The 12,721-nt window shown below is 43.8% G+C and overlaps 1 protein-coding gene across 4 annotated transcripts in view; it reads right to left on the reverse strand.

Annotated features, from left to right (window-relative positions):
• Nucleotides 1-870: 870 nt before the first annotated feature.
• ano5a (anoctamin 5a) overlaps nt 871-12,721 on the reverse strand; it is a 215,882-nt gene continuing 204,031 nt past the window's right edge. For all 4 annotated transcript variants that reach the window (XM_068046499.1, XM_068046497.1, XM_068046498.1 and 1 more), the window contains 3 exons: nt 8,130-8,314; nt 3,844-3,949; nt 871-2,471 (listed from right to left, as the gene is read on the reverse strand). In XM_068046499.1, the coding sequence (XP_067902600.1) occupies nt 2,247-2,471; nt 3,844-3,949; nt 8,130-8,314 (516 nt within the window). In that variant the 3' untranslated portion in view covers nt 871-2,246. The remainder of the gene's footprint in view (nt 2,472-3,843; nt 3,950-8,129; nt 8,315-12,721) is intronic.

The raw sequence follows: 12,721 nt of genomic DNA on the forward strand, positions 1-12,721 counted from the left end.
TTTTCCAAAAACGACACTAATTACAGACAGTAAAGGGAAGTGAACTGTGGTTTCGGTTCTCTCTCAATTCTGTCTGTAACATTCACCATTCACAGGGCTCACAAGACAGAAGTAAGTATTTTAGTTTGAACCACTTACTTTGAGGAGGTTGGCAAGCATGTGTTGCAGCTGGTCACTTCTGACTTCTGCCTTAATTTTGACAGAGCTCCTTGGCAAAGCTCCTCTTAGTGACCCTCAGCAGCAAATTCTGCTGATCATAAGGGCATCACAGAGGCCATAGACGTTTTGCCCCACTGGAGATGCCTACTCTCACCCGCCACACCCCACTCCCCTCATTGGAAGTTCCAGAGCTGGATTGTTCAGCATATGGCTAGATTTGCCTTTTAAGTCTGGTTTCCATGGTTTCCTGTAACAGACATTTTCCACCAATACTGGCTTCACTGAAATCTAAAGGTTTTAAAATTAAAACTATATTACCTTCTAAAATATAGAATTTTGCATTTGGTATGGCAATGACCTGAGGCCAGCTTGATTTTATTTTAAAGTTATGCACACTGTAATTTAAAAAAAATATTGAAATCAGGAACTGAACAAATATTTCCATGACGTGTCTGAGAGAGTCACAGAGGAAATTAGAAATGTCGGGGTATTAATGTGTGCGCCTGGAGTGGAGCCTGACCTGCCAGAAGCTCATATCAGGACACTGTTTGCGTACATCCATTTTCCACCCATTAAAACTACTCCCAGGAATGTGCAGTCAGAAAATTGATCCTATCGTTTTCATGCACAGCCCATTCACTAGTTGCAACACATGGAGCTGCTCCATAATCTTGGACCTCACCACCACCCCCCCACCCCACCCCCACCCAATCTAGTTGACTAGTTTTTGTGCAAGGCACTCCTACCATTTCTAGTATTGGTTAACAAGCAAACCAGAAATATATCTTTGACTTATTAACAGGACGGTAATTTTTTAAAATCGGCCACATGGCGAGTCTCCAGGTGGGTTACCCATCACCCCCATGGGCTGCTTCAGTGAAATCACTGACAGAGGATCGCTCCACGTCTCTTTATGGGTGGAAAATAGCACAATTTCAGACCAGTCTGAAAACCTCACTGGAGGAGCCAAACCTTAAGAAACCATGCTACAGATCGGGACATCTGTGATTAGAACAAAAAATACTTACTCCATCCTTGCTCTGCGCTTTAAACACCCACATTTAAAATGGCTGGAGGTTTTATTGCAAATTCCAAGAGCACAAATGGCACATTTCCTTACTTGTCAGCTGAAATCAGTGCATGGTCCAATGCTGAAGTGTGGAGTAAGAATACGAAATGTCTAGCTCTAGCCATAGAGGTATTTACAAGAAACTGATGGCTTTTGTATCCAACATGTGCAAAGAATTTCAAGAATTGCTCGGAACTGTATCCTTGACGCGCAAAGCTATTTTTCAGCCACCTTCCTAGAAATTACAAATGCGAAATGAGAGATCAGTAGTTATACTTTGGCATTAGCATCCAGCAATAGTTTCCATTCTGGGACTGGGGGAACATGACCTTACTTCATGTGTTATATTGCGCACGTTCTGTTCAATTCTGTCACAGTATCCCAAGCTACAGGCAATGTTGCCGCTCTAATGAATTGATGCAGAAAATGGACAAGAGGGACAAGGCAAGAAATACAAGGGAGACAAGAGACAGAAAGAAAGGAGAGCTAGAAAAGGCAAGAGGCCAAGAGAAAGAAAGGAAATAAAATCAAGTGAATGACTAAACGAGTGAAACCAAGAAATGGAGAGATATTGCATCCAATCAGAAGTTTGCATTGGTTCTCATTCTGGATAAGACAAGGCAATAATTTAAAATATATTTTTAACTAACGTCTTAACCTCCTTCTTCCTGATCCTATCCATGAACTCTTGGCTACATTTTGGAAGGTTTTACAGTCAGGTTCTTCTTGACAACAGAAATTTTCTTCATCCCAAGAGGATGGCAAGTTAGGAAGATAACAGAAACTGTTAATTGCCAGATTAAGAAACTGCTCTGATAGAAGCCCAATACAAGGTCACACTCACAGTGTCCAAAACAGACGGAGTTATTTGAGTCACTGGCAGGATCATGATGATTGCTAGAGCTAAATCCCATACCATCACGGAAGGTTGTTCCTTGTTAAAGAATCAAATCAATTGTTTTTTCTCCCCAAAAACAAAGTCCTTGCTTGCCACATTTTAAACTGGCCACTGCTTGGATTATAACCCCTCACGCAGCAACTCCACTTTCTCTGCCTGCACCGAAACTTCCTTATTTACAGCGTAGTTCCCCGTGCCGGCAAGTATCGCTCTCAGTTTGTTGAGCTCATACTCGTGTAGAATCTTCTGTGTTAAATACTTCTCACGTTTTATTCGAGCCTTCACCTCCCCTGGAACGTCTGGAATTAGTGCAGCAATCGCAAACTTCACCAGGAACACAACATGCTGGAGTTAAACAGGAAAAAGAGCCTTTATCACACTACAAAGTACCTAGTCTAAAGAACAGAGAACATGGCAGAAGCCTGATAGAATGGCTTGGAGAGATAACATTTCAGAATTCAGTAACACAATGATATCGGGCGTATCCAGGCATTAGTAAGGTCGCTTCTGGGAAACATAAAATATTAAGACTTGCATTTATATAATGACTTGCACTATCTCAGGATGTCCCAAGGGAAATGCAGTAGCCAATGTGTGTACAGCAAGGTCCCACAATCTGCCTTTCTTAAAATAATTATTTGGATAAAAGTTGGCCAGGGAACAAGGAGAAATGCATTGCTCTTCTTCCAATAGTGCCATACGATCTTTTGCCTTCACCTGAAAGGCCAGAAAGGACCTCGGTTTAATGTCGCTGTTAAAGATGGCACCTCCAACAGTTTAATACCATGAAGCACTTTGGGACAACCTGATGATGTGAAACATGCTATATAAATGCAAGTCCTTTCCTTTCTTTCTAGATCATTGATGTCAAGATGCAGAAGTTGTTCAAAAAAGAATTATTCACCTAATCTACCCTGGCAGGAACAGAGTACAATACAGCACGGTAAGCTGGAGTCACTTTCATTAACAAACAGATCCGGGTGAAGATGCTCAAAATATCTGAGCCCCAATTTAACAAGGCTGTACTGGGAGGTGCACAGCTTAACCGGGGAAGAGCGGGATTGCAGAATTGGGTTTACAAGTGCTGAATTTTGTGGCAAAGAAAATAGGCATGCTGGTGACTCAAGTAAGACCCATTAAAGGTTCAAACATATTTCAATTGGGACCACACCAGACTCTGCAGTGTTCTTGCTGCCTCCTCGCCTCCATAGAATGGGACACAGCAGTGTGTGGATGGCCCAGCTTGCAGGAATTGTCCTTACATAAAAGGTGAGCGATGGTATGAACTTTCTGCAACACCATCACTCGCTCCTGGATGCAGCATGACACCTGCGGTTGGCAAAGATCTTCCTCCAGTAAACTGGAGTCTGGCTCCCCTACTTGGAATGTCCCACCGGAAGTGCTGGCAGATACTCAATATCTCTGTCTGTGCAAAAAGTGACCAATTGCACAAGATGGGAAATTTAACCCTGTTGATCTTCTCAACAGAGGTTGTTGGCCAGGTTAGGCTGTGAAAGTTATTCTTGCCCATCAGAGGTAGGCAACCAGTGGGGATGCAAATTACTATTAACAAACTGTAAATGAGTCTCATTCTCTCCAAATTAGAAAATACAACCTTATCACTTTTCAAATGTTTAACAGACTTTAATGACACATTTTTCAGTCACTTGCATTTCAGAATCAGAGATTAAAGCACAGGAGCAGGTTTTTATCATACCTCTAAGATGATAATAAATGCCATTTTTGCAGCCAAAATGTGCCAGAACTGCATGCTGTGCTGGTATTCTAATCTATGTCCCGATGGGTAACGATAATCCTTATATCTGCAAAATTGAAAAGAAATCTGATGGTAACATTTGTGAAAAGTAGAAAATGCTATTCAGATTGGTATCATTTATGGCAACTTTAAAATTTCTCAACAGAGGAATAAGATCTAAACACTAAATTCAAAGCAAACCTGACACTAAGAAAGATACTCTTGTTTCCAAGTTAGGGGATTTTGCTGCAACATTTGGTACTTGGGGCCTCACATTATAGCTGACCTTTCACACTGTTTACTGTCTGTCTTCTTGATAAAGGTCTTCATGAGATTGTTCAATACTTCACAAGATGAAGTTTGATGCATACAAAGTAGAGGTAGACTGATTATAACTGGAGTAATGACCAGAATTCTTAAGGTACACCTCCCTGCTTACAGCAGGAACACAAGAGGTGTTGCAGCTGCATCTGAATGTGTTGCCTCATTCCAAAAAGTTTGCATTTGTCAAACAACAGACGTATTTTCCTTATAAACGGTCTATAAATCACTTACACACTACTTTGCTTGCCTGTGGCATTCACTCGTGGACCATATCGACACCTATAACTCATGTCCCTTGGCCATCCTTGCACAGGTGTTTCTGGAGACACTTTTTTTTATTCATTCATGGGATGTGGGCGATGCAGGCCAGGCCAGCATTTATTGCCCATCCCTAATTGCCCTTGAGAAGGTGGTGGTGAGCTGCCTTCTTGAACCGCTACAGTCCATTTGGGGTAGGTATACCCACAGTACTGTTAGGAAGTGAGTTCCAGGATTTTGATCCAGCGACAGTGAAGGAACGGCAATATAGTTCCAAGTCAGGATGGTGTGTGACTTGGAGGGGAACTTGCAGGTGGTGGTGTTCCCATGCATTTGCTGCCCTTGTCCTTCTAGTTGGTAGAGGTTTCTGGTTTGGAAGGTGCTGTCTGAGGAGCCTTGGTGCATTGCTGCAGTGCATCTTGTAGATGGTACACACTGCTGCCACTGTGCATTTGTGGTTCAGGGAGTGAATGTTTGTAGATGGGGTGCCAATCAAGCGGGCTGCTTTGACCTGGATGGTGTTGAGCTTCTTGAGTGTTGTTGGAGCTGCACCCATCCAGGCAAGTGGAGAGTATTCCATCACACTCCTGACTTGTGCCTTGTAGATGGTGGACAGGCTTTGGGGAGTCAGGAGGTGAGTTACTCGCCTCAGGATTCCTAGCCTCTGACCTGCTCTTGTAGCCACGGTATTTATATGGCTACTCCACTTCAGTTTCTGGTCAATGGTAGCCCCTAGGATGTTGATAGTGGGGGATTCAGCGATGGTAATGCTGTTGAATGTCAAGGGGAGATGGTTAGATTCTCTCTTGTTGGAGATGGTCATTGCCTGGCACTTGTGTGGCGCGAATGTTACTTGCCACTTATCAGCCCAAGCCTGGATATTGTCCAGGCATTGCTGAATTTCTACACGGACTGCTTCAGTATCTGAGGAATCACGAATGGTGCTGAACATTGTGCAATCATCAGCGAACATCCCCACTTCTGACCTTATGATTGAAGGAAGGTCATTGATGAAGCAGCTGAAGATGGTTGGGCCGAGGACACTACCCTGAGGAACTCCTGCAGTGATGTCCTGGGACTGAGATGATTGACCTCCAACAACCGCAATCATCTTCCTTTGCCTAGGTATGACTCCAGCCAGCGGAGGGTTTTCCCCCTGATTCCCATTGACCTCAGTTTTGCTAGGGCTCCTTGATGCCATACTCGGTCAAATGCTGCCTTGATGTCACCTCACCTCTTGAGTTCAGCTCTTTTGTCCATGTTTGAACCAAGGCTGTAATGAGGTCAGGAGCTGAGTGGCCCTGGCGGAACCCAAACTGAGCGTCACTGAGCAAGTTATTACTAAGCAAATGCCGCTTGATGGCACTGTTGATGACACCTTCCATCACTTTACTGATGATTGAGAGTAGGCTGATGGGGCGGTAATTGGCCGGGTTGGACTTGTCCTGCTTTTTGTGTACAAAACATACCTGTGCAATTTTCCACATTGCAGGGTAGATGCCAGTGTTGCAGCTGTACTGGAACAGCTTGGCTCGGGGCGTGGCAAGCTCTGGAGCACAGGTCTTCAGTACTATTGCCGGAATATTGTCAGGGCCCAAAGCTTTTGCAGTATCCAGTTCCTTCAGTCGTTTCTTGATATCTCGTGGAATCGAATTGGCTGAAGTTTGGCATCTGTGATGCTGGGGACTTCAGGAAGAGGCCGAGATGGATCATCAACTTGACACTTCTGGCTGAAGATTGTTGCAAATGCTTCAGCCTTATCTTTCGCACTGATGTGCTGGGTTCCCCCATCATTGAGGGTGGGGATATTTGTGGAGCCACCTCCTCCAGTTAGTTGTTTAATTGTCCACCACCACTCACGGCTGGATGTGGCAGGACTGCAGAGCTTAGATCTGATCCGTTGGTTATGGGATCACTTAGCTCTATCTATCGCATGCTGCTTACACAGTTTGGCATGCAGATAGTCCTGTGTTGTAGCTTCACCAGGTTGACACCTCATTTTGAGGTATGCCTGGTGCTGCTCCTTGCATGCCCTCCTGCACTCTTCATTGAACCAGGATTGGTCTCCTGGCTTGATGGTAATGGTAGATTGGGGGATTATGCCGGGCCATGAGGTTACAGATTGTGGTTGAGTACAATTCTGCTGCTGCTGATGGCCCACAGCGCCTCATGGATGCCCAGTTTTGCATTGCTAGATCTGTTCGAAATCTATCCCATTTAGCACGGTGATAGTGCCACACAGCACGATGGACAGTATCCTCAATGTGAAGGCGGGACTTGGTCTCCACAGGACTGTGCAGTGGTCACTGCTACCAATACAGTCATGGACAGAAGCATCTGCAGCAGGCAGATTGGTGAGGACGAAGTCAAGTATGTTTTCCCCTCATGTTGGTTCCCTCACCACCTGCTGCAGACCCAGTCTAGCAGCTATGTCCTTTAGGACTCGGCCAGCTTGGTCAGCAGTGGTGCTACCGAGCTACTCTTGGTGATGGACATTGAAGTCCCGCACCCAGAGTACATTTTGTGCCCTTGCCTCCCTCAGTGCTTCCTCCAAGTACTGTTCAACATGGTGGAGTACTGAGTCATCAGCTGAGGGAGGGCGGTAGGTGGTAATCAGTAGGAGGTTACCTTTCCCATGTTTGACCTGATGCCATGAGACTTCATCGGGTCCGGAGTCGATGTTGAGGACTCCCAGGGCAACTCCCTCCCTACTGTATACCCCAGTCCCGCCACCTCTGGTGGGTCTGTCCTGCCGGTGGGACAGGACATACCCGGGGATGGTGATGGCAGTGTCTGGGACATTGTCTGTAAGGTATCATTCCGTGAGTATGACTATGTCAGGCTGTTGCTTGACTAGTCCGTGGGACAGCTCTCCCAACTTGGGCACATGCCCCCAGATGTTAGTAAGGAGGACTTTGCAGGGTCAACAGGGCTGGGTTTGCCGTTGTCGTTTCCGGTGCCTCGGTCGATGCCTGGTGGTCCGTCCGGTTTCATTCCTTTTTATTGACTTCGTAGCGGCTAGGTACAACTGAGTGGCTTGCTAGGCCATTTCAGAGGGCATGTAAGAGTCAACCACATTCCTATGCGTCTCAAAGTCACATGTCGGCCAGACCAGGTAAGGACAGCAGATTTCCTTCCCTAAAGGACATTAGTGAACCAGATGGGTTTTTACAACAATCGACAATGGCTTCATGGCCATCATTAGACTAGCTTTTAATTCCAGATTTATTAATTAAATTCAAATTCCACCTTCTGCTGTGGTGGGATTCGAACCCATGTCCCCAGAGAAATACCCTGGGTCTCTGGGTTACTTTCTTTCTTCTTTCTTTTGGGCCTCCTTATTTACTAGTCCAGCGATAATACCACTACGCCACCAGTCTACCTTGTTGCTTTAGGGTTGTTGGAACACGCCTTTGTTAATTGGAAACCTCTACATTGCCCATTGCCAGTGTAGTGCAATTCCTCCCAATCTTCCAGTGCTGCAAACTACCACCAGTGCCCAATGTGCAAAGTATCCGAGCTTTGCCTTTTACTGTGAAGTTGTGCATTTAATGTACAAAATAATTAAATTGTCTGATATCATGTAAAAATACATTTATATTTTAAGCAACAATGGTGATCTGTTTACCTGTGAAAGAAACTTAAAATGTTTGTTAAATTCTTACCTGCAAGTGGTGATCTCAACACCTTTATATGATGATGTTAATGGTGGAACTTTTAAAACCGAAGTGTTGGAGATTGATAGACTGTTGTTTATATAGCCTTTCATTGGCAGTTGATCATTTGTAGAATATGCATATTTGTACACTAAACGGGGTATCATATCTGAGGTAAAAGCCACAATGAAAGCCTAAAAGAATTTGAAAGGAGAAGTCACTCATTGTAGTAGTTCTGTATTTCTACATAAATATATAGCAGTACATTTGTACAGGTGACAAGCACTTTGGACACTAATCATTCTATTGTTCCTGAATGATTTCACGCAACATTTCCAAAATGCAATGTAGTGTAAAGAGAAAGAAAATCTGTTAAAATGATCTTACAATAAAAATTAGTTGAAATCTACCCTTTTCCTAGCATCGAATTATGAACACAAATCAGTCTTCTGGAAAGTTTCTTAACTAAAGTTTAGGGAAACTGGTCTGTTTTCTTTGTTGATTTATCTGGTTTTTCGCCTCTCCCAGGAGATCACATAGTTTTAGGTAGGTTGGGGAGTGTATGAACTAACATATGAATTAGGAGCAGAAGTAGGCCATTCGGCCCCTCTAGCCTGCTCCGCCATTCAATAAGATCATGGCTGTTCTGTTTGTGTTTCGAATTCCACACTCCCATCTACCCCTGATAATTCCCTTGCCTAACAAGTATCTATTTACCTCCTTCTCAAAAATATTCAATGACCCCACCTCCACTACCTTCAGAGGCAGAGAGTTCCAAAGTCACACAACCCTCCGAGAGAAAAAAATTCTCCTCATCTCTGCCCTAAAAGGGCAACCCCTAATTTTAAAACACTGCTCCATAGTTCTGGACTCACCCACAAGAGGAAATATCCTTTCCACATCCACCTGTCAAGATTGTTCAAGATCACAGAATCATTACAGTGCAGAAGGAGGTCATTCGGCCTATCGTGTCCGCACTGGTTCTCAAAGAGCAATTCCCTCAGTTCCATTCCCCCGCCTTCTCCCTGTAACGCTGCACATTCTTCCTTTTCATATAACTGTCCAATTCCCTTTTGAATGCTTCAATTGAACCTGCCTCCACCACATTCTCAGCCAGCGCATTCCAGACCTTAACCATTCTGGATCTTACATACTTCAATCAAGTCTCCCCTCACTCTTCTAAACTTCAGTGAAAACAAGCCCACTTTGTCCAACCTTTCCTCATAAGTCCGCTCATTCCAGGTATCAATCTAGTAAACCTCCTCTGAACCACCTCCCATGCATTTACATCCTTCCTTAAATAAGGAGACCAAAACTGCACACTGTATTCGAGATGTGGTCTCACCAATGCCCTGCATAACTTAAGCATAACATCCTAATTTTTTTCAATTCCTCTCGTAATAAAGGATAGCATTCCGTTAGCCTTCTTCATTACTTGTACCTGCATACTAACGTTTCGTGACTCATGCACTAGAACACCTAGGTTCTTCTGCACCTTGGAATTCTGCAGTCGTTCTCCGTTTAAGTAATACTCTGCTTTTTTATTCTTCTTCCTGCTAACGTGAACAACTTTACATTTTCCCACATTATACTCCATCTGCCAGATTTTTGCCCACTCAATTAATCCATCTATAACAGTCTGCAACCTCATGTCCTCTTCACAACGTACTTTTTAAAATCTATCTTTGTGTCATCTGCAAATTTAGCTACCATGCCATCACTCCCCTCATCTAAGTCATTGATATAAATTGTAAAAAGTTGAGACTCCAGCACAGACCCCTGTAGGACTGCACTTGTCACATCCTGCCAATCAGAAAAGGATCCATTTATGCATACTCTGTTTTCTGCCAGCCAGCCCGCCAATCTTCTCTCCATGCTAATATGTTACCCCTAAACTATGAGCTCCTACTTTGCACAATAACCTTGTCGAATGCCTTCTGGAAATCCAAGTACGATACGTGAACAGGGCCCCTTTATCCATGGTGCATGTTACGCCTTCAAAGAACTCCAATAAATTGGTTAAACATGATTTCCCTTTCACAAAGCCATGCTGACTATTCCTGATTACCTTGAGAGTTTTTCTATGTGCCCAGCTACAATCTCCTTATCGATTTTAACACCTTCCCCACGACAGACATCAAGCTAACTGGCCTATAGTTACCTGTTTTCTGCCTGTATATATTGTGCTGTACAAGGTATCACAGTTACATTAGACAGGCTGGATGGATTAGGGGGTCTTTTTCTGTCTGTTATTGCTTGTATGCAAATAGGGTGAGAAAGGGGGAAGAAAATCAGCCATAATTTTTGTTGAATGGTGGAGCAAACTTGAGAGATTGTATTACTTTCTCCTGCTCCTTATGTTCTTTTGCATCTTATTTAACACCCTTGTGTAGAATGCTAGTCTGACGAATTCCTGTACTAATGTTAGTTTGTACAGCTCTACATGACACCAATAGTCTGAGATTTACCAAAGGGCTACAATATACAATCGAGGGTAACTTCCAAATTCACACCCATGGGGAAGTACCCAGCCTAGGGTTTTATGGTCTGGATTGAGGGTAGGCCACATTACTTGCCACGAGTGAGAACCTTGAAAATCTACTGAGCTGGAGGCCGAGCTACAGACACTGCAATGCTCGGGCAGGGGGAAAGTTGGACACTGTTTCAGAAGGCAGTCACACCCCATAGGATAGTGTCTTCTGATTTGCTCAGTGATCAGGGACAGGAGGGTGTGACTGCGAGTGAGGCAGGTAAGGAAATCCAGAAGGAAGAGGAGGAGGAGCCTCACCCCTTGCAATTGCCCAACAGGTTTGAGGTTTTTTCAGCTTGAATGGATGACAGTGAGGGCTGCAGGGTGGGCGAGCAAACTGACCATGGCACCGTGGTACAGTAAGTCATTCAAGCAGGGGTGGGGGTAAAACAGGAATGTAGTAGTGCTCGTAGGGGACAGTATAGTCAGGGGGATAGACACAGTTCTCTGCAGCCAAGAGCGAGAGTCCAGAAGGCTGTGTTGCCTGCCCGGTGCCAGAGCTTGGACATCTGCTCAGGGCTGGGGAAAAACCTGCAGTGAGAGGGTGAGGATCCAGTTGTCGTCGTCCGTGCGGGTACCGACGATATAGACAGGATGAGGAAATAGGTTCTGCATAGAGAGTATGAGCAGCTAGGGTCAAAATTAAAAAGCAGAACCTCAAAGATAATAATCTCTGGATTATTACCTGAGCCATGAACAAATTGAAGTCGGGTAAATAAGAATAAAGAGTTAAATGCGTGGCCCAAAGATTGGTGTGGGAGAAATGGGTTTTGATTCATGGGACACTGGCACCAGTAATGGGGAAAGTGGGAGCTGTACCACTGGGACGGTGTTCACCTGCACCGTGCTGGGACCAGTGTTCTGGCGAGTCGTACAACTAGGGCGATAGAGAGGGCTTTAAACTAAATAGTGGGGCGAGGAATCAAGTGAGGGAAGATGTGATAATTTAGAAAGAGAGAATAAGGCAAGAGAGCAAAGTAGCAATAATCTGAGTGTGGCAGCAAGGGAAGATTGGAGGGAAGCAAAGCTGATAACAGGAAGTAGAAAAGTAGTAAGCGAAATTAGAAGACACAAGAGGCAAAGGCAAGCATCAAATAGGATCAGAATACAGAGTAATGTTAAAAAGACAAATTTAAGGGCACTCTCTCTGAATGCATGCAGCATTCACAACAAGGTAGGTGATTTGAAGGCACATTTTGAAGTAAATGGGTAGGATTTAATTGCCATTGCAAGACTGGGAACTGAATATTCAAGGATATTCATCATTTAGGAAGAATAGGCAAAAGGGAAAGGAGGTGGGGTAGCGTTCTTAATAAGGGACAAGATTAATACACTAGTTAGAGAGGATCTTAGATCGAAGGATCAAGATGTAGAATCAATTTGGGAAGAGCTAAGAAACGGAAAGGGGCAGCAAACATTGGTGGAAGCTGTTTATAACCGCCAAACTGTAGTGGTAATATTGGGCATGGTTTAAATCGGGAAATTAAAGGTACATGTAACATGAGTAATGCAGTAATAATAGGCAACTTCAATTTACATATAGACTAGGTAAGCCTAATCAGCACTCATGCTGTGAAGGATGAATTCCTGCAGCATGTACGAGATGGGTTTCTGCAGCCAGTTGAAGAACCAACTAGGGATCGGGCTATTTTAAATTGAGTATTATGTAATGAGAAAGGGCTAACTAATAATGCTGTAAAGGAGCCTTTGGGAAATAGTGACCATAATATGATAGAACTTTGCATTAAGTTTGAAGGTGATATAGTTCATTCTGAAACTACAGTCTTAAATATGAACAAAGGAAACTATGAAGGTATGAGGAACAAGTTGGCTACAGCAGATTGGGAAAGTACACTAAAGGATTTGACAGTAGATAGGCAATGGCTAGTATTTAAAGAGGTATTATATAGTCTACAAGAAATATACATTGCTATACGACACAAAAAACCACAAGAAAGATGAATCAATTGTGGTTAACAGAATGCATTAGATCAAACGAAGTGGCTTATAAGGTTGCTAGAAAAAGTGGTAAGCCCGAGGATTGAAAGCAATTTAGAGTCCAACAAAGGAG

The sequence above is a fragment of the Heterodontus francisci genome, chromosome 14 (genome assembly GCF_036365525.1).
Source record: "Heterodontus francisci isolate sHetFra1 chromosome 14, sHetFra1.hap1, whole genome shotgun sequence".
In the NCBI taxonomy this organism is placed as follows: Eukaryota; Metazoa; Chordata; class Chondrichthyes; order Heterodontiformes; family Heterodontidae; genus Heterodontus; species Heterodontus francisci.